Consider the following 26,018-nt stretch of genomic DNA (forward strand, 5'->3'; position numbering starts at 1 on the left):
CAAGTCCTGTTACTATCTTGGAACTACTCTCAACTTGTTCATGAAATTGAACCCAATAGTACTGATGAGTTTGACCGAGGCTACGAGAAAGATTTTTTTTTTTTTTTACAAATACATTACAAACCTCCCAAACAGCTTCTTGAAGGTAGTAAAGGATAATTGTCTCCATTTTGCAAAAGAGGATGCAGGGACTGAGAATGAAGATTGACGTCAGAACTGAGGAAGAACCAGAGGTTGCAGATATCTAATCTAGAACTCCGCGCCCCGCGTCCTCCCGGCAAAAGGCTTTAACCTGCCACTTTCACCGTCAACCTTTTCTAAGGCTAGCGAAGAACATAGAAGAGCCCCGGAAATGAAGCCCTAAAGGGGGTGGTGCCTGGAGAACTCGAGCGCCATGCCTCTCGGGAGTTGTAGTCCTGAGCTGAGAGACTCAACGTCCCACAAGGCTGCGCGGCGACGCAAGGACAGGACGTGGCAGAGCGACCGGCTGGTCGGGGAAGATGGCGGCGGGGCGGAACACGCTCGGGGCCAGAGCAGGGGTCTGGGTCGGGGTAAGAGCCGGGAGCCCCCTCGGGTCGGTCCGCTTGTTCCCTCTTTTGCTCCTGCTCGGGTTAGCGGCCCGCAGCTCCGCTCTCTATTTCCACATCGGAGAGACGGAGAAGAAATGCTTCATCGAGGAAATCCCGGACGAGACCATGGTTATAGGTACGGAGGTGTGGGGGGCGAGAAGAATTCCTGGGACTAAGCCAGGGTCACGTGAGGCTGGCAGGAGGGGCGACTGGCCCTTCGGGGGACTGGTGACCGGCCCAAGTCGGGGGCGGTTACCTCACTTCCCCAGCGGAGCTCCTCTGCCCCTTTCTCCGCGCAGGGAACTACCGTACCCAGCTGTATGACAAGCAGCGTGAGGAGTACCAACCCGCTACCCCTGGCCTGGGGATGTTCGTGGAAGTTAAAGACCCGGATGACAAGGTGAGAGCCCCTGGGGCTCAGGGATGGCGGACCGGGGAAGGAGAAGCCCCACCCTGTATCCGCTTGTAAAACCTGCGGAGTGGTCCAGGACCGACAAGTGCATTAGAGGGGTCTTTCCAGCTGCTCCTGTCCACCACTCTCCTCATCAATTCTTGAGTTCTGTCACCGCCTCCTTCCCAGTTCTGTATGTAGAGCCAGGCCTTCGTATTTAGCTTGAAAGCCTTACCAGGACAGGACCTCTCGGATGTATGAGCTTGTGGGCAAGTCACTTCTCTTCTGGACTAAAGTTTGCTCATCTGTAAAATGGGAAAGGAGGACTCCTTGGTCTCTAATTCTGGCATTCTATGATTTGAACCCTTTGAGAAATTGGCAGTTTTGGGTGCAGCCCAAGACTCCCCTGCTTCACCTGCCTTAATAGGGATCTAAAACCTCAAATTGCCTTTTCGGCATTTTCCTTTTCTGACCTGTGAGATGGGCTATGAATAACAGTCTCTTAGCAAAATTCCAAGAACTGGGTGACACAATGGCATATTAAGAAGTTATAAGCCAAGTTTCTATCAGCTATTAACCACAAAGACCTCTCTCCCCCTCTTCTCCAGGTTATTCTTTCTAGGCAATATGGTTCAGAGGGCAGATTCACTTTCACTTCTCACACTCCTGGAGAGCACCAGATCTGCTTACACTCTAATTCCACCAAATTTTCCCTCTTTGCTGGTGGTATGCTGGTAAGTATCAGGAAAATGGCTTAGCCAACTTGTCAAAAAAAGGGCAGTTGTGGAAAGACTTACAAGGCAGGCAGTGAGGCAGCCTGGGTTTTAAACCTGATTTTATCACTGACTTGCTGCTCTTTGGTAAATTACTTTTCAGGTTCCACAGTTATCACATGTGTAGAGTAAAGCATTTAGGTTGTCTCTTAAGTAAGTTCCCTGTTAGCTCTGACATTATATGATACAGAATCTTCTAATGCTCACTTGTCTCCTTTGTAAACTGAAGACATTGCAGTAGATAATCTTGATCTCTCTGATTCCTCCAGCTCTAACATTATGTAGTTTTAGAATCTCTGTTCCCTTAGAACAAGTATTTGGTGGTCTTTAGGTGGGTAAAGGAATCTAGGTAGAATGGGTAGTTTTTTTTTTTAAACCCTTACCTTCCATCTTGGAGTCAATACTGTGTATTGGCTCCAAGGCAGAAGAGTGGTAAGGGCTAGGCAATGGGGGTCAAGTCTTGCCCAGGGTCACACAGCTGGGAAGTGGCTGAAGTCAGATTTGAACCTAGGACCTCCCGTCTCTAGGACTGGTTCTCAATCCACTGAGCTACCCAGCTGCCCCCATAGAATGAGTAGTTTTTAGGAGATAATATACCATAAAAGGCAGAGTAAGGAAGGAAGGAATAGGTTTGGGGTAGTTGGAGATTTTGTGTCCTGGACTAGATTTGATTGTGTTAAGTGACTGGCTTGTGCATTGAGCTTTGTACCTTGACTTATATACTTGTATCTTCTCTCTCTCTCTCTCTCTTTTTTTTTGTATCTTCTGCCAGAGGGTACACCTGGACATTCAGGTAGGTGAACATGCCAACGACTATGCGGAGATTGCTGCCAAAGACAAGCTAAGTGAGTTGCAGCTTCGAGTTCGGCAACTAGTGGAGCAAGTAGAACAGATCCAGAAGGAGCAGAATTACCAGAGGGTAAGAGGATCAGTAGGGGATGGGAGATATGGGATTCCTGGGTGGAAAAGATGGCCATTCTTTTTTCATGGCTGGCCTACTTATATCACCATTGGCCTCTGGGGTTCTAAAGATCCTTTTGGACATGGATAATGAGGTACTATGAGAATGACTGCGAAAAATCTCTTTCCCTTTCCTATAGTGGAGAGAAGAGCGGTTTCGCCAGACCAGTGAAAGCACTAATCAGCGAGTTCTGTGGTGGTCCATTGTCCAGACTCTCATCCTTGTGGCCATTGGTGTTTGGCAGATGAGGCATCTCAAGAGTTTCTTTGAAGCCAAGAAGCTGGTGTGAAGGGTCTAGGACACAGGCGCAAGCGAGTTTCTTCCCAGAATGCAGGACTCATTGGATTGTCTTTGGTTTATCCTGCCTCTTCTTCCAGCCACAACTGATGCCCCTCCTTGCTGGCTCTGATGGGAATTGGAAAGCCTAGGACATTTTCCTGTCTCCCAGGGCAGGCTCCCTTATTCCCATAAAAAGGGAAGGGGTATTGGGATGGGTTTCTTTCTGTCAATGCAGGGAAGAGAATGGGTTTCCAGCCATAGGGAAACTCACTCTCCTCCCCGGCTAACTTTGCCTCTGCCTTTGACCTACTCTTTGAAGAGTGAATCAGAAGGCAGTTGGTATCCCCACCCTGGAGGATGCTTGCAAATAGCTTTATTGTCTTTGCTGAATTGGTGCCTAGAGTGAGTCCAGCCCTTTCCCTTTGGGTTCAGTGCCCTTTACTGGAGCTCTTTGCAGTAATCACCCTGGGGAATGGGCCTAAGAGAAATTGCTGCTGGTGAAAGAGATTACAGGCCATTCAGCACTTCTGAAAAACCAGTGTTAACTTTTCAGGGACTGAGAGTTGGCTTTTGATTTCCTTTTGTCTTCCTTTGTTGGCTTGACATTTTGAAATTGGGCTGGAGTGTAGATAGCTTTGGGGCTTTCTTATTCTCTCACCTTGACCTCTTGGGTCTGGGCTCTCCCTAATGGGATACCTCTTAGAGTTAGGCCTCAGTGAAAATGCATTGTGGGAAGATGGAACTCTAGGGAAGGGTGAATTAAATTTTATTCAGCCCCTTTCAGAGTTCAGTTTATCCTCTCTAGGTTCTGGGCTAGAGTGAATGGAGTCAGGCCAAGTGGCTTAATCACTAGGTAGAGGGGGATGGGGATGCAGGGATCTTAGTTACAATTTCATTGTGAATACCTCCTGGTTTGTTACATGGATTTCCCAATAAAAAAAACATTTTTGGCCTGGTATCCTGTCTTAATCTGAATATTTATTTAGGTCTAACCTTTGGAACACCCTATGCTCTACTCAAGTATGCCAAGGGTAATAAAGATAAATATGTATTAATTGGCTTTTAAGGACAATTTGGGAAAACAAGAACTCTGAAAAGTTAATTACAGTAATTACAAATATATGCCTATAGTACTATATGGCTATATACACATGTACATATGTATACACCCACAAATTTGTCTATTTAGGATTTTTAGAATTATAGATGTTAATGGGAAGGAAGTCAGTATTTGTTTTTATTTGAAAATTTTTATTTAATTGATTTAGAATATTTTTCCATGGTTACATAATTCGTGTTCTTCCCCTCCCCTCCACCCACCCCCCTCCCATAATCCTTGAGCAGTTCCACTGGGTTTTACATTTGTCATTGATTGAGGCCTATTTCCATATTATTGATATTTGCACTAGGGTGATCGTTTAGAGTATACATCCCTAATCATATCCCCATCAAACCATGTGATCAAGCAGTTGTTTTTCTTCTGTGTTTCTACTCCCATAGTTCTTTCTCTGGATGTGGATAGTGTTCTTTCTCATAAGTCCCTCAGAATTGTCCTAGATCATTGCATTGCTGCTAGTAGAGAAGTCCATTACATTTAATTGTGCCACAGTGTATCAGTCTCTGTGTATAAAGTTCTCCTGGTTCTAGTCATTTCACTATCAATTCCTGGGGGTCATTCCAGTTCACATGGAATTCCTCCAGTTCATTATTTTTTTTAGCACAATAGTATTCTATCACCAACAGATACCACAATTTATTCAACCATCCTCCGATCAGAGGGCATCTCCTTATTTTCCAATTTTTTGCCACCATAAATAGTGCAGCTATGAATATTCTTGTATAATCTTTTTCCTTAATATCTCTTTGGGGTACAAACCCAGGAGTGCTATGGCTGGATCAAAGGGCGGGTAGTCTTTTAATGCCCTTTGCACATAGTTCCAAATTGCTACCCAGAATGGTTGGATCAATTCACAACTCCACCAGCAATGCATTAATGTCCCAACTTTGCCACATCCCCTCCAACATTCATTACTTTCCTTGCTGTCCTGTTAGCCAATCTGCTATGTGTGAGGTGATACCTTAGAGTTGTTTTGATTTGCATTTCTCTATAAGAGATTTAGAACACTTTTTTATGTGCTTATTGATAGTTTTGATTTATCTGAAAATTGCCTACTCATGTCTCTTGCCCACTTGGCTCACTTTTTTGTACAATTAATTTGGCTCCTTATAAATTTGAATAATTAGACCTTTGTTGGAGGTTTTTGTTAGAAAGATTTTCCCCAGTTTGTTGCTTCCCTTCTAATTTTGGTTTCATTGGTTTTGTTTGTACAAAACCTTTTTAATTTAATGTAATCAAAATTATTTGTTTTACATTTTGTAATATTTTCTGACTTTTGCTTGGTCTTAAAATCTTTCCTTTCCCATAGATCTGACAGTATACTATTCTATGTTCACCTACTCTACTTAGTTTCCTTCTTTATATTGAAGTCATTCACCCATTCTGAATTTATTTTGGTGTAGGGTGAGAGATGTTGATCTAAAATTAACCTCTCCCATACTGACTTCCAATTTTCCCAGCAGTTTTTGTACCAAGATCTGGGCTCTTTGAGTTTATTGTATACTCTCTTGCTGAGGTCATTTACCCCAAGTCTATTCCACTCCCTTCTCAGTAATTACCTAAAACAAAGACTGGTCACTTTATCAAACATTCTTCAAGGCCATTCTTCTTGGGGCCAAACTAGTTGAGACAAATATTTATGCAGTTTCACTATTTGCCCCTTATATCCCTAAACTGTGGGGGGAAGATCTTGTTTTCAAAATTGTGTTAATGCTCATTCCAAATGGGACTTCTATGTCACAAATTGAACTGCTTTCCATCCTCTTGATCCTATTTTCCCAGTTCTGTATTCTCAGCATTATCCTTAGCTCTCTCATCTCTCATCCTCTATGTCAATTGTCAAATCTTGTCAGTTATCTCCACATCTCTCATAGACCTTCTCTGTTCACTGAGCTTTCCCTTTCAATTAGGTCCTCAACACCTCCAGTGTGGATAACACAACCTAATTGTCCAGAAACTCATCACTACTCTTTCATCCTACAGGTCCCTGCTAATGTAATTTCCCTTAAATTCTGACCATATGACTTCCTTACTCAATTCCTATGGTTGGTTCTCTTTTGCCACTAGGAGAAATTCCTATTTAATTTTTGAAGCTCTTCCCAGTCTAGCCAGCCTCATTGGACATTGCCCCTCTTCCCCTGCTCAGCAACTGAACCAAACTGGTTTTCTCTGTTTCTCTTGAATGATACTCTACATCCTATCTTTTTTTTGCACAGGTAATCCTCTATGCCTAGACTGCATTACTCCCTTTACCTCATAGAGTCCCCCTCATCCTTTAAACACCACCTTATTCATGAAGCTTTTTCATATACCTCCAAATGCTAGTGCTCTTATCTAACTTCTTATATTTAGCTCCTTTGTATTTGTATTCATTTTAAATTTCAGATTACATGTCAATACAATTTTTAATAATAATTTTCTGACATTTTGTAAGCTTATGTTCTCTTCTACCTCTCCCCAAAAAGTCAGGTAATATATCAGTTGTATGTATATTATCATACAATACATATTTCCATGTTCATATTTGTATTTAAATTTTTCTTTACATACTTACATATATATTTGTCTTCCCTATTACAATGTAAGTTCTTAATGAGTAGGAATCATTACATTTATCATGTTTGTATCCACAGTTCTAGGCATATAGTAGGCCTTTAATAAAATAGTTACTGAAATGTTTTCCTTATTCTAAGGTGGGTTAAAAAAGAAGAGCCTTCCGATCCTATGCTGTCCATTATTTTGCCAATCACCTTGAACCCCTGGGAACTAGAAAACTAAGATATCCCTAATATGTGTCAGAGATGGGACCATTTTTGAAATTTTAATATTTTCCCAATTACATGTGATAATAATTATATATGTTTTCCAAAATTGTAATGTTCAAGTTGTCTCCTTTCTCTCCCCTCTCCCTGAGATAGGTAAGCAACTCTTTCTGGATTATACATGTATGATTCTGCAAAACACATCTCCATATTGATCATGCTGTGAGAGAATACTCATATAAAACCAAAATCTAGAAATCAAAACATACAAATAAAGTGAAAAAGAGAATGCTCCAATCTGCATTCAGACTAAATCAGTTACCTCTCTGGAGGTGAAGAACATTCTCTATCTTATGTCTGTTTGAATAGTCTTGAATCATTGCACTGCTCAGAAGAGCTGTCTTTCACAGTTGGTTATTGTACAACATTGCTGTTACTATGTACAATGTTCTTGTTCTGCTCACTTTATTTTGTATCAGTTCATGTAGCTCTTTCCAGGTTTTCCTGAAATCATCTTGCTCATTTGTTTTCTGTTCGTCATTTCTTATAGCATAATAATATCTATCACATAATCAGATGCTACTTATTGAACTACTCCCCAATTGATGGACATTCCCTTAATTTCCAATTCTTTGTCACTACAAAAAAGGTTGCTATAAACCTTTTAATACAAATAGGTCCTTTTCCTTTTTTTAGAGACTTGATTGTGGTATTACTCAATCAAAGGGTATGCACAAGTTATTATAGCCCTTTGGGCATAGTTTCGGAATGGTTGGATCAGTTCATAACTCCACCAACAGTATATTAGTGATGGGGCCATTTTTGTACATAAAAGGAGTGGCACTCCCTCCCATCAGTTTTGCTAACAATCTGGGGCCAACATGGACGCTGGTACCATCTTTACTCACTTCACATACACACTAGCTGATCTGAGGCTGCAAGCTTCTTCACTCTTCAGAGAGCAGGTGAAGTCCCAATTTGAGAGATTTAAGTATTCTATCTTATCTTCAGTCTTCTTATGGAAGAATATCCTTAGAGATTGTATCTTTTATTGCATTTGAAACCCTATTGCTGGAATATCATAGGTGTTAAATAAATGTTGGTTAATTGGTTAATCTTAGAATTCACAAGCTCTAAGCATGTGGCCTGTTTCTTCCTGGTTTATCAGAAGAAGAAACACTCATTGGGAGGACAATTGCTATTCAAAGTAGGAAATAATGAGTAGGAGAATCTGATTGATTCCCTTTCTCAATTTTCAAACTCCAAAAATAACTGCAAATCCTTTGGGAGAGTGAGTAAGGCATTAATACACATACAATAGCACACTTAGTAAATCTAAGGATAAAGATTCAATTTTGGTCAGAGATCCCAATTTCTCTCCAGAGGAAACCTGATCCTCTTCTGCTAATAGTGTCATCATTATTCCAATGGCCCAGTCTCCCAACTTTAGAGTCATCTTTGACTCTTCCTTGTCCTTCATCATTCATAATTAACCAGTTATCAAGTTTTGTCCCTTCAGTCTTTGCAATATTGCTAACATCTCAGGCCAGCACCACCACTTGCTACCATGGCAGAGAACTACAGACTTTCCTTTAATCTAACTCCCACTTCCTAATTTCCAGTAGATCCTGGACTGTTCTCAAGCTATCTCCTGAGACTCTCCCATCTCCACCTTTGCAGGAGATATCCCTGGGCTCCACTTCATTCTGATCCTGGGATTTGCTATCTTACTGGTTCTGATCATCTTACCCTGCCATTGTTCCTCAAGATCCCTAGGACTTTTCTGTCAACCCTCCCACTGTGTCCACAAGAAACTAAGCACCACTGTTTTTATCGTGGCCTTTTCATCTGCCTTTAGGTGACGGATGTATGTTGCCTCACCCAATGTGAGATCCTTGAGCACAAAAACAGACTTGATTTTTCTATTTGTATTTCTAACCCTTAGCACAGTACTTGGAACATAGAACATGTTTAGTAAATGCTTTTTCATTCAATTATACTTTCACCCCCACCATCTGACTTACTGCAACAGCTTCATAACCAATGTCCCTACTTGTAAGTATCCCCTTCAACTTGTCCCACATGGTACAGTTAAAAGCATAGGACCTGAGTTAAAATCCCAACTCTGTCCTCTACCTTTGTGACCTTGGGCAAATCACTTAACTTTTATGAGTTTCAAGTTCCTCATTTGTAAAATAAGGAGATTGATTGAGGTGACTTTTTTTTTAAACCCTTACCTTCCTTCTTGGAGTCAATACTGTGTATTGGTTCCTAGGCAGAAGAGTGGTAAGGGCTAGGCAATGTGGGTCAAGTGACTTGTCCAGGGTCACACAGCTGGGAAGTGTCTGAGACCAAATTTGAACCTAGGACCTCCCATCTCTAGGCCTGATTCTCAATCCACTGAGCCACCCAGCTACCCCCTGAGGTGACTTTTAAGGTGCCTTCGAACTCTAAATCTATAGTGTTGTTCTTAAAATAGGTATGTCATTGACCTGCTCAGAAATTTCCAATGGTTCCTCCTTGCTTAGAGGAAACAGTCCCAATGTCTTTGTCTGGCATTCCAGGCCCTCCACAAGTAGGCCCCAACCTACCTTACCAACCTTTTCTCCCACTGTTCTTCTCTTCTCATGTTATACTACAGTAAAACTGGGTTCTGCTCTTTCCATTCTGTCTCCTTGCAATGTCTCTCCTCCCTCTTCTACCTTCTCAGGTTAATTCAACAAATAGTTATCAAGCACCTATAATCTGTAAAGCACCATGTCTAAAGAGTTGCTGCAGACATAAGGACAGACACAAAACATTTCCTGACCTCATGGAGCAACACTCTCCTGGAAGGACATGATAAGTAACCACTATCCAGGACCTCCCTGAGAGGTGCTCCCTGAAAGTCTCAGATCCAGGCTACATACATTAACCCAGAGAAGAAAACAGAACATGATTTAAGGAGGAAGAATTCTGTGGTTTTACCAGCTGTACTGTTCCCTCTCAGCTTCCCAGCCATGTCTTGTGGGTAAGGATTGGGATTGTTTGATTGGGAGCTCCCCTATCATTGTAAAGGGGGGTGGGGAGGTAACCACTCCCTTGTTAGGGTCTACATCTACAACCTTTCTTTCCTAGGCCCTTTACCCGTTAAGTCCTGCGCATCTTACATCTCAACTCCAATGCCGATTTCCCTGATCTCCGCCATCATTCTCCCCCTTCCCTCTCAGAGCCCTTAGCCTGTCACCCCGTGTAGCTCAGTTTGTGTCTCACTCCCCTACTGAGCTGCAGGAGGGAAGGCATCCTTTAGCAAATGTTTGCTCAATGAACGAAAGAATGAATGAATAGCCCGGAGCAGCAGTTTTCAACACCCCACCCTTCCCTCCAGCGAGCGAAGGCCACGTGGCTCCCCGGGCCCATTTCCGGGCGGAACCTTTGTGCGGGTGCTCGGGAGGAGCCGGCGCGAGCGAACACACGGACTGAGAGGGCCGGGGGCGGGGCAGCGGCGGCGGCGGCTCCGGCAGCTGTGGCTGTAAGGAGGGCGGGCACTGAAGGGGCCGGGCCGGGCCGGGGCGGGAAGAGGAGACCCGGGGCCTCCCTCCCTCCCTCCCTGTGCCACGGCCACCCAGGATGTTCTCCTCCCGGAGGAAGGCGTCCCAGCTCCCCTGGGGGGATAGTAGGTGAGCGCCCCGGAGCCCGCCCGCCCTCGGCTAGACTCTAGTGTGCGTGACTGTCCGTGTGTGTATCCGTGTGTGTCAGAGTCGGTATGTGTCAGAGTCCGTGTCTCTCGCTGCCCGATTTTTGTGTGTGTCTGGGTCTGTCAGATTTCATCTCTGCCTGGTCAGAACCTCGTCTCTCCCTGGTTGTGTCTCTGTCGGATAGTCACTGTTAGATACCGTCTCTGAGGCTCCTTCTTCATTCTCCCTCTCACTCGGTTCTCTAGTTCTCTTTGAATCAGATCCTTTCCTCTTCTTTCCTCTCTTTTTTTCTCCCTCTCTCACTAAGCTTTTATGTGTCACGTTTTTCTGCCTCATTTTCTTTTTTCTCCATTTCTGTGTCTGTCTCTCTCTGTTGACTTTTCCCTTCCTGTCTCTTCATAAGTGCCTCTCTCTTTTGGTCCACTGTTTTTAGGCATCTATGTTCCTTCTTAGCTTCTCACTCCCTTTTTTAATGGCAGACTCAGGCCTAGCACTTGGACCTTTTGCCTTGGGTCTTTATGTCCAAGTGTTCTTAATGCATCATCATACTACCACACAGGGAATAATCTATAGAGATTCTCAACTTCTCTCCTTTGGGTATAACTGAGACAATACTCATCCCATAACTTTAGTTTTATTTGTTTTCCCCTGAATACCTTACTTAACTATTTGCCTTCATTAAAGGTAGGAACTTTGTGAAGGTCAACAAAAAGGCACTTGGAGCTGAGGGTATCAAAGTGAAAGCACCTAGCTGCAAATAGCATTTTGCCCTAGTTAAGAGGATCAGATTTTTAGAGATCTGGCCATCACAATGGGAGCCCATCTAATGTGAGTCCTTATACTCTCCTACCTAGGCCTTATTACATGCTTAAAGGGCCTCTGGAATACTTATGGAAAGGAAGTCAGTAGGACCAAAGTGTCTTCTGCATATGGAGGAACCTAGGGCCATTTTACTTGGCCTCCTTTTCCCTTCCCTCTTCTCTAGTGCAGGAAAGACTGTGCCTTTTGGGTCTGTCTAGAGCCTGAAACAGTTGTTCTTGGCCTGAAACTCAGGGAATTGCTTGTCAGTTTTTTCACTTACAAAATGAGAGGGTTGGATTAGATGATTTATAGTGATTTAAATAGTTCTCACAGTGTCAGAAGCTTTGTGTTTCTCTGAATTTGAGCCTTCAGTGAGACATCTTAGAGTAAAGGACTGGGAAGTACCCAGGAGGTTTATAATCCTAGAACTTGGGGCATACTGGGGTGGATAGCGCAGCAATTAGTATCTTAGCTTGCATGGTTGACTCAGGCACTGGGATAAGGGAGCTGTGTTCTGTATAATAGCTGCTTACTTCTTTCCACCCAAAGGTGGGGAAGGTTCCTATGTTCCTCTCCTCTGCCCTCCCTGGCCCCAGAAAGAACCTCAAGTACTGAGATTCTCTAGAAGTTCCAACCTTCCTAGGCAACACTCAGGACCTGCATATGTTCCTCCCTATTGGAGGCCAGCCCAGCATGATGGTAGGGGGTAAGTCAGTGCCTCTTCCTTGGGACCATTGCTTGGCCTTTCCCTAGATTGCATGTGGAAGAGCTTCATTCTTTGCTTCTGTGGCTACAGGTTTCTATATGTCAGCTGTGTCTGCAGGGAAGATTTATAGTTGATTTTGATTGTAAGGGAGAAAGCACCAAATTAAAACCAACTTTGTATTGGCTTATTTCTCTTAAAGGCATGTGGACATTGTGGATAGAACTTGACTTGAAGTCAGCAAAACCTGGATTCAAATCTTGCCTCCAGTTGTTATCAGCTATATAAATCTCGGCAAGCCCAATAACCTCTCTGATCTTCAGCTCCTTATCTTTAAATAGGGATAGCATCTGTTATTGGATTGTTTTGAGAATTAAATAAGATAATGTGTGTAAAGTGCATTACAAACTTTAAAGCATTATATAAATATGAGATATTGAAATACTATTAAAGTGGGAGTAGCAGGGAGAATTGCCTTTGTCCTTGAGAGATCTGTCATTCATCAGATCTTAAGCCTTTTAATTATATATAGGTATCCCTTCCACAAAGCAACTTTCCCTGTCACTGTTTTGATATATTGTGGGTCAACGTAAGAAATGAAATGGGAATTTGGGAAAAGTTTTGCAGAAACCACAGATGACATCTGAAGACCAATATATGACACAGAAAAAAATTTAGAAACACAGAAATGCACAAAATATATGTATATCAATGTATTTTATCCTTTAATATCATAAATATACACAGACCTGAAAGGTCTGAAGACTCTTTTCCTACTCTGAGCATCAATTTCCTTATCTGTAACGTCTATTCCAGCTCTAAATTTCATGTCTCAGTCTCTGACCTCAAGCAGTTTATAATCTGTCTCAGACAATAGACACAGGAAACAAAAGAATTATTAGGAGCTAAACTAAACTCCTAATCCCACAATGATAATTTAATTAAAGATAGCAAATAGTTGAAAATATGCAAGGCCCTTAAGCCCTAATCAAATCCCAGAACCTCAAAGTTGGAAGGAAATCTCTTTTCTGGACTAAAAGTTGTCAGTTCTTCCCTCCCCCCCCCCCCCTTTGAACCTCTTAGAAGCAATACTGCATATTGGTTCAAAGGGGTAAGGGCTAGGCAAAAATGGGGGTTAAGTAACTTGCCCAGGGTCACACAGCTAGGAAGTGTCTGTGGCCATATTTGAATCCAGGACCTCCTGTCTCTAGGCCAAATTCTTTTTAAAAATTTTTTGTTTATTTATTTATTTAATATTTTGCCATGTTTACATGATTCATTTTCTTTCCCTCCCCCCCTCCTAGAGCCAACAAGCAATTCTACTGGGTTGTACATATTATCACTTGATACCTATTTTCATATTATTCATCTTTGCTATAGAGCAATTTTATTTTATTTTTTTAATAACCCTTACCTTCCGTCTTGGAATCACTACTGTGTATTGACTCCAAGGCAGAAGAGTGGTAAGGGCTAGGCAATGGGGGTCAAGTGACTTGCCCAGGGTCACACAGCTGGGAAGTGTCTGAGGCCAGATTTGAACCCAGGACCTCCCATCTCTAGGCCTGGCTCTCAATCCACTGAGCCACCCAGCTGCCCCCTGGAGCAATCTTTTAAAGCTCAAACCCCAAATCATATACCCATATATACATATAAGTGATGTCATATGTTTTGCTTTTGCTTTTCTACTCCCATAGTTCTTTCTATCAGTGTCTTTCCCCTAAGTCTTTCAGGAGTGTCTTGGCTTGTTGCATTGCTACTAGTCGCGAAGTCTATTACATTGGATAGTTCCACAATGGTTTGCTTTCTGTGTACAGTGTTCTCCTGGTTCTGCTCATTTCACTCTGCACCAGGTCATTGAGGTTCTCCCAGTTCATATAGAAATCCTCCAGAAATCATCATTCCTTTCAGCACAATAATATTCCATCACCATCAGATACCACAGTTTGTTAAGCCATGCCCTAATAGAGGGACAACACTCCATTTTTTTGCCACCACAAAAAGTGTGGCTATGAATATTTTTGTTCAAATATTTTTCCTTATTTCTTTGGGATACAAACCTAGTATTGGTATGACTGGGTCAAAGGGCCCTTTACCCATAATTCCAAATTTCCTTCCAGAATGGCTGGATTAATTTACAACTCCACCAGCAATGCATTAGTGTCCTGATTTTGCCACAACCCCTCCAACATTTATTATTTTCTGTTATTGTCCTATTGGTCGATCGGCTAGGTGTGATGGTGATACCTTAGCATTGTTTTGATTTTCATTTCTCTAATTATGAGAGATTTAGACCACTTTTTCATGTGCTTATTGATAGTTTTGATTTCTTTTTCTGAAAACTGCCAGTTCATATCCCTTGACCATTTGTCAGTTGGGGAATAGCTTGTACTAACTCCCTTCTTAACTTGAATTTCAGCTCCCTATTAGACATTTTTATTCTGTCCCCTACATCCTGATTACTTTCTTTGGAGAAGATAAAAGCAAAATAAGAATTGAATAATTTTCTTGCTGTTATCATCCCATCTAGCCTAAGCAGTGATCTTATATCTTCCTTATCCTTATCATTCCCTACCAGCCTTAGAGCTTTTTTAGAGCTCTTGAGATTATTTTTATAGAACTCTGCTACTCATTTTTGTTTTCATCTGCCAGTTTGTCTTTCCTCTATTTTTTGTCATACACAGAAATTCCCAGTGTATCCACATGACTACATAAATGTGGCACCTGCACAGGTATTCTTACCCCCTGGGCTGGATTGCTCTCCTTGGCCTGCCTTTATGTTGGGAGTTCTGGCATTCCCACAAATGGACCCACCATTCCACCATTTGCTATTCTCCTTCTGGTCCTCAATGTTCTCCTGCCAAATACACCTTCCTCTTCCATTCTTACACTGATAAAGCAATGGCAAGATCTTATTCACAATAACCCTTAACAGGGGCTGAGAAATGAATATGCTACTGTAGTTTTGAGCACTCCCCTTAAGCTGGAGAACTGACAGGCTTCTCAGATCTCCAAGTAGCAAGGAATTCTGCTTTGTCCAGGCACCTCTCAGCCTTTTCTTCCAGCAAAGGGGGCAAGCCTCTGGTGGCTCAGGCTACCGGGCCTGGAGTTAAGAAGACAGTTCAGATCCAGGCTTAGGCACTCAGCTACTACTAGCTTTGTAGTTCTGAGTTAGTTGTTTAACCTCTGTTTGCCTCAGTTTTCCCAACTGTAAAATAGCCTTGTTTCTCTTATCCTATACTAAAAAAATATAAAGATTCCCCTGGTTTGTAGTATTCTCCTGTGTATTCCATGTGTCCAGGGCAGTGCTTCATAAAATAGGTTGTCTCCAAAGTTACTAATGACCTCTTATTTGCCCAATCCAATGTTTCTTTTTCAATCCTCATTCCCCCTGACCTCTCTATAGCCTCTGACACTATTGGTCACTCTCACGTCCTTGCTACTCTCTTTTTTCTAGGTTTTTAGGACACCATTCTTTCTTGGTTTTCCTCCTACCTATCTGACCTATCCTTCTCTGTCTCCTTTATTAGATCTTCCTCCAGATCACATCCACTAACCATAGGTGCCCTTCTGGGTTCTGTTCTGAGTCCTCTTCTCTTCTCTCTTTATACTACTTCCTTTAGTAACCTCATCAGCTCCTGGGGATTTAATTACCATCTTTATGCTGGTGATTCTCAAATTTACCTTTCTTGCCTCAGTTTCTCTGCTGATCCCCAGTCTCTCATCTCCAACTGTCTTTCTGATATCTTGAATTGAATGTCAAATATACATCTTTAACTCACTAACTCTAAAATAGAACTAATTTTCCCCCCTGAATTCCCATCTGCCTCTCTTGTCTTCCCTATTTCTGTAAAGTGTAACATCATCCTCCCTTAGTCTTACAACCTAGTCCCTCAGGATTGCAACCTCGAAGTCATTCTGAATAGGGCTAGTCTTTTAGTTTTGGTGAAAAATCTAATGTTTATATTATAATGTTTGAAAAATCTGGGTTGTATTAAGAGAGGCATAGTATCAAAAATGAATAGATAAAAAGCAGCTAGATGGCACAGTGGATAGAGTGCCAGGCTTTTGTGGGAAACTGGACAAGTCACTTAACTCCAGTTGCCTAGCCTTTGCCATTCTTCTAGCTTAAGTTTGATTCTTAGAAAGGGGAAGGGTTAAAAAAAAAAAGGATAGTAGTCTCACTGAACTCTGCCTGAATAACACCACATGTAGGTAATATATTGAATTTGGGACCCAAAATTTGAGGAAGGCTTCTGATAAAATTAGATTGAAGATAATTACAATACAGACCTTGCTTTGAAGTTACTTATACCTGAATAGTGATGTGGAAAAAGACACTGAAGTAATAGCAACATGAGAAAGATTCAGAGAAAGTGATCTGAGGAATTTAAGGTGAGAGAGATCACTTTTAATGGGGATCAGGGAAATATTCATGGAGTATGTGTTACCTAAACTAGACCTTGAAGAAAGGAATTTTAACAGATAAAGAGGGACCTTGAACAAAAGCACAGAGATGGAAGCATTTTAGATAAGTAGTGGTGAGAAACAAAGAGTTTTTTCTGGTTGCCTAGAACTTGGAATAAGTGTAGAAGAAAGGAGTATGAAATAAGGTTGAAAGGTTGGATCAACAATGTAGAAAGGCTTGAATACCCTGTTAAATCAGTAGGACTTCATTTCATATGAACTCCACACATGTGAATTCAGGTATATGCAATTGGCAACTAAAAAAATAGTCATAAAATATATAAAATAAAACTTTTAGTTATGTGATAAATCTGAGCCATTTCTTCAGGTAATACTGTCTCACACCAGTTCGCCCAATCACACTCATTCTCACTCTGAGCAGCATTAGTATGAGTCATTACATCGTTTTGCTCCTAACGATAGCTCCCTCATCCGTCTTTGTCTAGAGTTCTTGCTAGTAAAAAGTCATGTTCACGACAAAGCAATACTTGTCTTTATTTCATTAACACCATTTAGATATTAATAATGGCCTGTACAAGAGTACAAGAGCAGTGATATTGGTAGCTCTGTTAAGCCCAACAAAAATCATAAAGTACCTAGGCATGCTTATATAAGAAACACCTATTAAAAATGGAGTTTGCTTTTATGCACAATTTTTCAACTTATAAGAAGGGTCTTGAAACATATTGATCATATAAAAAAAGGTCCCACTGAAATTTATTATATAGATAATGGAAAGCCACCAAAGGCATCTGAGGGATCCATTAAGAAGCTGAAATTGGGGAGGGAATGCATAGGAGGCAGGGGGAACAAACAAGAGGCTGTTATTACAGAGATCTAAGAGAGGTGATAAGGCCTTGAATGAGGATGGTAGCTATGAGATTACAAAGAAGGGAGCAGATATGAGAGAAGATTTGGTGGTAGAATCAATAATACCAACTGATTGGATGTAAGGTTTTGGGAAGAGTTAATCATGACTTTAAACTTTTAAAATGGCATGGCAGGGAGGCAACAAAAGAGAAGTTAGGGAATGGCAAGTTTAGGGGGAGAAGATAAGTTCAGTTTTGTATTGAGGTTGTCAGTTGGTCATTTTGCCAGAGTGTGAGGTGCCTAAGGGACCTCCAGGTGTTGATGTTCAGCAGGCAGGTGTAACAAGATATGTACCTGTGCTATGAGAGTTTAGAGAATGGCAAGATCATGTCTAGCTCCAGATAATCAGGAAAGACCTCACTGAGGAAGGAGCATTTGAACTGGACTTTGAAGGAAGGGAAATATTTTGCTAGGTGGAAGAATATTCTAGGTGGAAGTAATACTAAACACTTAGCAGAAGTGAGAGAGTGTGTGGCTAGGATAGTGTGAGAAAACAATGGAAAGGTAAGTTGAAGGTCATGGAGGGATTTGAATCCTAAGCTGAAGAGTTTGGACCTTGGGCATTTGTGAATCTCTAAAGGTTTTTCAGCAGTAGAGTGACATAGTTAAGACATTAGATGAAGAAAGTGACATCATGTACAGAATGAAATGGAGGAAAAAAGACTAGAGAATAGTTGGGAGGTAATCAAATAATCCAAATAAGAGCATAGACCATTTGAAAAGCCACAGAAAAGATGCACTTCATTTGAGAATCATTGTTGAGATAGACTGGCATAATAGGAGCTCAGAGAAGGGAGTGTTCACTGTGGACTGGGGTTTTTAGAGAAAATTGTATGAAGGAGGTAGCTCTTAAAAGGGTGGTTCTTAAAAGATAGGTAAGATTCAGATGGGCGTACTGGGCTGGAGAAAAAGCATGAGCAAAAGTATTTGAAGCTGTTTTGTACTAACCTCCCAAAGCCTCCCAAGCAAGCGTGTGTTACTAAGGAGAGCTTGAAGTATTTTCCTGCAATTGGTACCCACAGAGCAGGGAAGCTGGCAGTGGCAATACTGCCATCCTGATGCATGAGGATGAAGGACCCTAGTCTCCAGGCTTAGGAGGCTTCCATCTGTGATGACCTATCCCAGCCTTTTGAGCCCTGACTCCTCTGCTCAACTACTTCCCTAATTCTAGCCCTTACTTCTCATACCAGGTCTTTCCTGCCCCGAAAGTACAGTGTGTTCCAGCTATTCTTTGCGTGCTTGTTCCTGGCCTTCCTCTCCTTGCTCTGGCTGCAGCTCAGCTGCTCTGGTGACATGAATCAGTCAGGGCAGGGGCAGGACCTCATAAGCTCTCCAAAGGCTTGCCCTGTGGAGCCTCCAATCTCTCCAGAGGAGGATGCTTCTTGGGGGACCCACCGCCTTGCAGTGCTGGTGCCATTTCGCGAGCGTTTTGAGGAGCTTCTTGTCTTTGTGCCCCATATGCATCACTTCCTAAACAAGAAGAAGATCCGGCATCACATCTATGTGCTCAACCAAGTGGATCACTTCAGGTAGAACAAGGAAGCTGGTCCCTCTGCTGTCTGGGGTGAGGGGTGGGGTGGTAGGTGTGGGGACAGGGAAAGAGAGACAGAGGTAGAAAAGAATATCCAGGTTGACTTAGAATTACCTTCTATTTCTGACTACAACAAGATTCTTTTCTCCATCTATTTTCCTCAGATTTTTCTCTGGGCATATGCTGCTCCCCAGGTCTAAACTGGGCTAGGTACCCCCCTAGAGGGGTCATTTAGAGTCTCATAGTGTGGGGGCAGGGAGGCCTGATATCTTAGGAAGGCCATGAGTCTAGGAGTCAAGAGAACTGAGTGCCAGCCCCATCTCCACTGATGTAGTTGGGGGGTAGGGGGAGAATTAGATATTGAGTTAAAAGACTGGGAGTTAAATCCTGGCTTTGTAATTTGCTACTTTTTTTTTTTTATCTTGGGCAAGTCCCTTAATCTTTCTAGGATTCAGTTTTCTCTTCTGTAAAATGAGTGATTTGGACTAGATTTGTCTCATGGGTCCCTTCCTGGCATCAGTGTTCTCTGGTTGGGTCCTTAAGGTTCCTAAAAGCTCTAAAGCCTATCATCCTATGAGCTTACTGATTATGTGACTTGAACAAATCACTAATTTCCTTCAACTGGTTTTTTCATCAGTTAATTAGGGATAATAAAACTTGTTTCATCTCTCTGTTCAGATTATCAGAAGCATTAAATGAAATAATAAGCATAAAAGCACTCTGGACAAGTCACTTAACCCCAGTTGCCTTGTTCTTACCACTCTTCTGCCTTGAAACCAATACTTAGTATTGATTCTAAGATGAAAGGTAAAGATTTAAACAAATAAAAAAACAAAAGCACTCTGAAAACTCTAAAGGACTCTTGTAGAAATGATGGTTATAGTGTGCCCCAAGTGAGTACCCATGGGGAAACTGCTGACATGCCCTCCTGTCCCCTGGAAGGTTTAACCGGGCCTCGCTGATCAATGTGGGCTTCCTGGAGAGCGGTAACAGCACTGACTACTTAGCCATGCATGACGTGGACCTGCTGCCCCTCAATGAGGAGCTCGACTACAGCTTTCCTGAGGCAGGACCCTTCCATGTTGCCTCCCCAGAGCTGCACCCCCTCTACCACTACAAGACCTACGTGGGAGGCATTCTGCTTCTTACCAAGCAGCATTATCAGTTGGTGAGGCCTGGGCCCTTCCCTGGGGAGGCAGATGTTGAGATAAACATCATTACCTCCCCACTATCAAAAGCTGGCCTGGGAGGGGGGCCTTTCTAGGCAACTTGGAGATTCCTTCCATTGAAGAGCTTTAAGGGTTCCTTGTTAGCCTGGGAAGAATGAGGACCAGGGCTGTGGTCCAAAAAGCAAGGAAGGTCAAGCTGAGTGATACCATCTTGTTTTTGTCAGTGCAACGGGATGTCCAATCGCTTCTGGGGCTGGGGCCGGGAAGATGACGAGTTTTACCGGCGAATTAAAGGAGCTGGTCTCCAGGTAATATTGCCCAGACTTTTTTTAGTTCCCAGTATGTACCCTCTACTGGCTAGAGGCCTCTTTTCTCCTCTCATCTAGCATATCCCTTCTTTCCTTGGAGATATCTGCATGATTGGAAAGAACTAGGGGTTTAGGAGTCAGGAGACCTGAGTTTAGATCCAGGTTTTGTCACTGGTTATGTGATCTTGGACCAGTCACACTCTCTGGGTCTTAGTTTCTTTCTCTATAAAATGAGCAGGTTGCACTAGGTGACTTTTAAAGTGCTTTCCTGATTTCAGTGTTCTCTAATTCTCCAGTAGGGAACCCTGCCTTGCCCTCTTTCTTTGTACTTTAATGAAATGTAATTTATGAAAGCAATGACAATAACTCCTAGCCCTATGAGGTAGCTAGTATTTTGATATTCCCATTTTAAAAATAAAAAAAATCAAGATTCATGGAGGATAATCATTTGTCCAGTAGCGCCTACCTCGCATATGGTAGAGTTAGGGCTTGAACCTCAGTCATAGGATCATAGGATTTAGAGCTGGAAAAGACTTTTTGAAATTACCCAATCCAACCACTCTCATTTTATGGATGACAAAACTAAGCTGTAGGCTGCGACTTCCCCAAGGTCACTTACCTCTGATTGTCCAAATTCAGTGTTTTTTCCCTTCCACAACACTGCCTGACTCCAAGTCCATTGCTCTTCCTGCTACACTAAAGTCATACTCAGGGTCTGGGACAGGGATTCATAAAGGAGATTGTACAGAAGTGGGAGAGGGGCCATGTTTGAAATTGCTCTGTCTTGGTCTTCTCTAGCTTTTCCGTCCTTCGGGAATCAAAACTGGATATAAAACATTTCGCCACCTACATGACCCTGCCTGGCGGAAGAGAGATCAGAAACGCATTGCATCTCAGAAACAGGTATGCTGGGATCATGAAAAGGGGAGATAGTGTCCCAAAAGGGGCCTAAGTGACTTTTTTTTAAAACTCTTATCTTCTGTCTTAGTAACAATTCTAAGTCAGAGCTTAGGCTAGGCAAATGGGGTTAAGTGACTTGCCCAAGTCACACAGCTAGGAAATGACTGAGGCCAGATTTGAATCCAGCTCTTCCCAACTCTAGGCCTGGTGCTCTATCTACAGTGACACCTGGCTGCCCCCCAAATGACTTTTTATACTCTGCTTTTCACTTATAGGATATAGCCTCTTTGATTTAGAGCTGGAAGGGGACTTAGAGATCACATTGTCCAACTTTCTTCCCCCTCATTTTTCAGATGAGAAACTGAGGTCTGGAAAGTTCACATGACTTTTCAAGGTCTCACAGGTTGTAAATAGCAAAGGTAGGATGTGAACCCGAGTCCATTGATTCCAAATCTGGTATTTTTCCATTATATTACTTCTAAAACAGAGATAATTTCCCCTCTCTTAACACTAATGCCTAGATGCCCTTAGCTCAAGGAAGAAAGCAGGTCCTTCTCCAAACACCCCTATAGATAATCCTTTTCACCTCTCACTGGTCTGGGGAGTTGAGTGTCACCATTGCATGTTTTACTATCTCAGACCCCTTGGGACAATGAGACATTCCTGGTAGGGCAGATCCTATGATCTATGATCCAGACCAGTAATTTGAGCCACTCTTTTCTCCCTAGGAACAGTTCAAGCTAGACCGGGAAGGGGGGCTGAATAGTGTGCGTTACCATCTTGATTCTCGTACCCTGGTGTCAGTTGCTGGAGCACCCTGCACAGTTCTCAACATTGCTCTGGACTGTGATGCAGCTGATACACCCTGGTGTACATTCGACTGAGGAGAACATGGCTGGCATCATCTCAGTCTGTTTGGCTGGGATCTGACCCCAGGAGAGCATTGTTACTGCTGGAGTGAGGCCTTCCGTGAGCAGGCCTGAAGCTAAGGTATGCTTAGGATCCAGCACCCGGGTAGATGCGGCCTGACCTCAAGTGACAAGAGGAGATCTGAGCCAGCCTGGCCAAGCTACATAGCTGTGCTTCTTCTGGAGACTGATGCAGTCTGATATAAAGGTCCATAAGTTCTTTTGGATCAAAGTTGTTATCCCTGCCCTATGGGCAGTAAAGAGAGACTGGAGGTTGGAAAGAGGTGGGGCTGCAGACTCTTTGATTCTTTGGTTCATGGGCTGAATATATTTGGTCTGCTTCCCCAGCAGGAGGCTCTTATTGTCTGCCTTTTGGCCTCTTCTGCCCTTGTTCCCAGTACAGCTACTTGCACATGTTAGGTGCTTAATAAACATTTGAGTTTGGGATTTTCAGCCTCATTTTCCTATTAACTCAGTGATCCTTCTGCTGGAACTATTCACAGGCAATCCTTGACTCTGTACTACTGCTTGGTTCTGGGAGACCCTTCTTGGGTCATCCATGGTGAGAAGCCAGACTAAGGGAGGGGTTTAGGTTACCAGGATCAGGGTATCCTCTCAAGTCAACCTGGCCTTCACTCCATATCTTTGGGCCTGGGATGAAGCTTCCAAAGACATCCTGAAGATACACCCGAGGGACGGAGTCAGATGAATAGTGCTTATCTCTTTCAGGGTGTAATCTTCTTAAGATGGGATGGTAGACTGGAGTTGGTGTCTGGGCTTTTTCTTTTTTTAATACTGTGTCTTGGTTCCAAGACAGAAGAGCAGTAAGGGTGCCCAGGGTGACACAGCTAATGAGTGTCTTGAGATCAGATTTGAACCCAGGACTTATGGTTTCCAGGCCTGGCTCTCTATCCACTGAGGAAATTTCTTAAGAAAGAGGACAGTTGACTGGCAACCCAGATGGCACATCCTTCTTCAGCCTTCTTCCTGGGTCAACTTGAACTGTTTTGTTCCTAGAGAGAAAGAAGAATTGTCAAACTCTTAACTTGATTTCTGGGGTCAGAAAACCCTGTCCAGGAGATTTCCAGGGTTTTAAGTGGAATGAGATCTTGGTACCCACTAAGGTCCCAGCTACCATGCATGCTTAGATTAATTTGAGTGAGTGCCATTTAATAGCTGTTGGAGCCTGGGCAAATCACTTAACCTCTCCAAAACTCGGTTTTCTCGTCTGTGAAATGAGAATGATAATACTTGCTCTTGCCTACCTCACAAGATTTTTGTGGAAAAAAAGTACTTTATTAAATCTTAAAGAATAGTTATTATTATGTAGATCTTGTCTGTTTTGTACTTTGAAAGACTTCTATACTACATTCTCAGCATTAGTTAGCATGTGAATAACAGAGTAGTTTTACCCCGTAGAAGTGGGGGGACTAAGGCTCAGGGCAGAAGTGGATTGCCCTGGACCCTATACTCAGGTCATCAAGTAGCATTTATCAATCAGTTTGTGATGGATACAAAAAATAGAAAACGGTATCTCTACCCTCAAGGTGCTTATCATCTCCTCCCGGAAACCAGGCTAACACACTAAATAGTTGAGTCACAGCCTCAGGCAGAATATGGACATGTGCTTGGGAGTGGGGTAAACATAAGGAAATGATATAGAATATCAGTAAGAAGGGGGGCTAGTATGGACCAAAATAGCTGGTCAGTAGCGCACCATGGAGGAGGTAGAACTGGAAGGACGAGAAATTCAATCCCATACAACTGAGTAATTTAAGGCCCTTGAGGCAGGATACACAAATGGACTTCTGGCTTGCTCTCAAGGAGTTTCATAGTTTAGTGGTCTTGTAAGACATGGACACTCATAATAATAATAATCATTAACACTTATATAGCACTTGCTATATACCAGGCACATTCTAAGCACTTACAGTTATTATTTAATTTAACCCTAACAACTGCCTTGGGAGATAGGTGTTATTTTTTTCCTCAGTTTACAGATGAGGAAACTAAGACAAGCAGATTTTAAGTGATTTGCCCCAGGTCACACAGCTAGTAAGTATCTGATACTAAAATGGTAATACAAAAGAAGAGAGCATTCTAAGGTAGAGGGAAGGCTGAGTGGGAGCAGAAGTACAGGGACAGGAATGAGCATGAGGGATACATTTGTGGGACAGTAAGGAGACTCTCCCTGTTAGGGAAGAGAATCACTTCAAGGACTGGAGAATGAATCTGGCAGTAGAAGAGGTGCCTGAATGTAGGGAAACCTATCAAGAGACTCTTGCAGGTATGGTGATCAATTCTGAACTAGAGTGGAGGCCTTAGGTGTGGAAAGGAGGAAGTAGCACTGAGAGACAGCTTAAGTTAAAACTGGACAGGACTCAAGGGCAGATTTGGATTTTGAAGGAGAAAGAAAACAAGTCAGATAACTAAAGCTATGCCTGGGGAGGTTGCATTTGAGAGTCAGAAGAGAGGCACTGAAGAAGAAAAGAGGACCCCTAGGAGTTCAAGAGAGAGAAGGAGAGAGCTATGTCATGAAAGCCAATGAAGCAAAAAAGGGGAGCTGGTCAGAGGTGTCAGATGCTGTAGAATGTTCAAGGAGTCTAAAGACTGAGAAAAGGCCACTGGACTTGGCCATCTGGGAGGTCATAAACAGTTACAGGTGAGTAGTGGAGGTAGACATAGATCAAAGGTAACCAAGGAAGAAATAGAGAAGAAGTGGAGGTGGTGGAATTAAATCACTTACACAAAAAAGTTTAGCAGCAAAATAAATGAGATGGGATTATAGCTTGAACAGCCTAGTGTTTTTTTTTTAAAAGGTAGAACAGATACACATTTTTTTAAGCCTTTATTTTCTGTCTTAGAAGCAGAAGAGTGGTAAAAGGCTAGGCAGTTGGGTTTAAATGACTTGTCTAGGGCCATACAGCTAGGAAATGGCTGAGACTAGAAGGCAGGCCCTCCCAACTCTAGGCTTGGCTCTCTATCTACTGAGCTTCCTAGCTTCCCCTGCATTTAAAAAAAATTTAATTCCTACCCACCTACCCAATTACATGTAAGAACGGTTTCAACATTTTTCAAATGCAGAGTCATGAACTCTCACCCTCTCTCCTTTCCCTTGGGAAGATGAGCAATTTCATAGATTTTAAATGTACAATCATGTACAACATTTCCCCATTTTAATCCTTTTGTGGAAGGAAACTAAAATAAAATAAGAAAGAAAATGAAAAAGATTTTCTTTGTTCTGGATTCAGATTCTGTCAGTTCTTTTTCTCTGAAAGCAGATGGCAGTTTTTTTTTTTTATCATGAATCCTTTGTGATAGTTTTAGTTCATTGTATTGTTGAGAAAATTATTTCACTCTGTTTCAGCTCATGTAAATCTTTTCAGGTTTTTCTAAGCTCCTCTTGCTTATCGTTTCTTAAAGCACAATAGTATTCCATTACAATCATATACTATAACTCACTCAACCATTCCCCAATTGATGAGTATCCTTTCACTTTACAATTCTTTGCTCCCACAAAAGAGCTAAATATTAAATACTTTTGTATATATAAGTCCTTCTGCTTTTTGTTTTTAATCTATCTAGGATACAAGCGTGCTGGGAATTGCTCTCCTGAATGATTAAACCAGTTCACAAATACCCCCCAACAGTGCATTTGTGTCTGTTTTTTTCCCCATATCCCTTACAAGTTTTGTCATTTTCCTTTTCTGTCATTATAGTCAATCTGATAGATGTGAGATGGTACCTCAGAGTTGTTTTAATTTTCATTTCTCTAATTAATGGTGATTCAGAGTATTTTTCGCATGAATAAAGAGAGCTTTAATTACTTTGAGAA

The 26,018-nt window shown here is 42.3% G+C and overlaps 2 protein-coding genes across 2 annotated transcripts; both read left to right on the top strand.

The window, feature by feature from the left end:
- Positions 1-394: 394 nt before the first annotated feature.
- TMED9 (transmembrane p24 trafficking protein 9) lies at positions 395-3,931 on the top strand. The gene is made up of 5 exons (XM_007474152.3): positions 395-705; positions 869-969; positions 1,569-1,694; positions 2,506-2,652; positions 2,834-3,931. The coding sequence occupies exons 1-5, from the start codon at positions 501-503 to the stop codon at positions 2,981-2,983; spliced, it is 729 nt and encodes a 242-aa protein (XP_007474214.1). The 5' UTR covers positions 395-500; the 3' UTR covers positions 2,984-3,931.
- A 6,383-nt stretch (positions 3,932-10,314) lies between these two features.
- On the top strand, positions 10,315-26,018 carry B4GALT7 (beta-1,4-galactosyltransferase 7). Its single transcript, XM_001371086.5, has 6 exons — positions 10,315-10,511; positions 18,558-18,896; positions 19,841-20,066; positions 20,292-20,375; positions 21,174-21,278; positions 22,004-26,018. Exons 1-6 carry the CDS (start codon positions 10,462-10,464, stop codon positions 22,157-22,159), a joined length of 960 nt encoding a protein of 319 aa, XP_001371123.1. The 5' UTR covers positions 10,315-10,461; the 3' UTR covers positions 22,160-26,018.

Source organism: Monodelphis domestica, chromosome 1 (assembly GCF_027887165.1).
Source record: "Monodelphis domestica isolate mMonDom1 chromosome 1, mMonDom1.pri, whole genome shotgun sequence".
Taxonomy (NCBI): domain Eukaryota; kingdom Metazoa; phylum Chordata; class Mammalia; order Didelphimorphia; family Didelphidae; genus Monodelphis; species Monodelphis domestica.

Bases quoted from the DNA above. Each gene is read 5' to 3' on its own strand.
- B4GALT7 (XM_001371086.5), top strand. From the start codon at position 10,462: ATGTTCTCCTCCCGGAGGAAGGCGTCCCAGCTCCCCTGGGGGGATAGT. The intron at 20,376-21,173 runs GTAATATTGCCC...GGTCTTCTCTAG, and splicing joins TTAAAGGAGCTGGTCTCCAG to CTTTTCCGTCCTTCGGGAAT. The intron at 21,279-22,003 runs GTATGCTGGGAT...TTTTCTCCCTAG, and splicing joins GCATTGCATCTCAGAAACAG to GAACAGTTCAAGCTAGACCG.
- TMED9 (XM_007474152.3), top strand. From the start codon at position 501: ATGGCGGCGGGGCGGAACACGCTCGGGGCCAGAGCAGGGGTCTGGGTC. The intron at 706-868 runs GTACGGAGGTGT...TTCTCCGCGCAG, and splicing joins GGACGAGACCATGGTTATAG to GGAACTACCGTACCCAGCTG. The intron at 970-1,568 runs GTGAGAGCCCCT...CCTCTTCTCCAG, and splicing joins TTAAAGACCCGGATGACAAG to GTTATTCTTTCTAGGCAATA.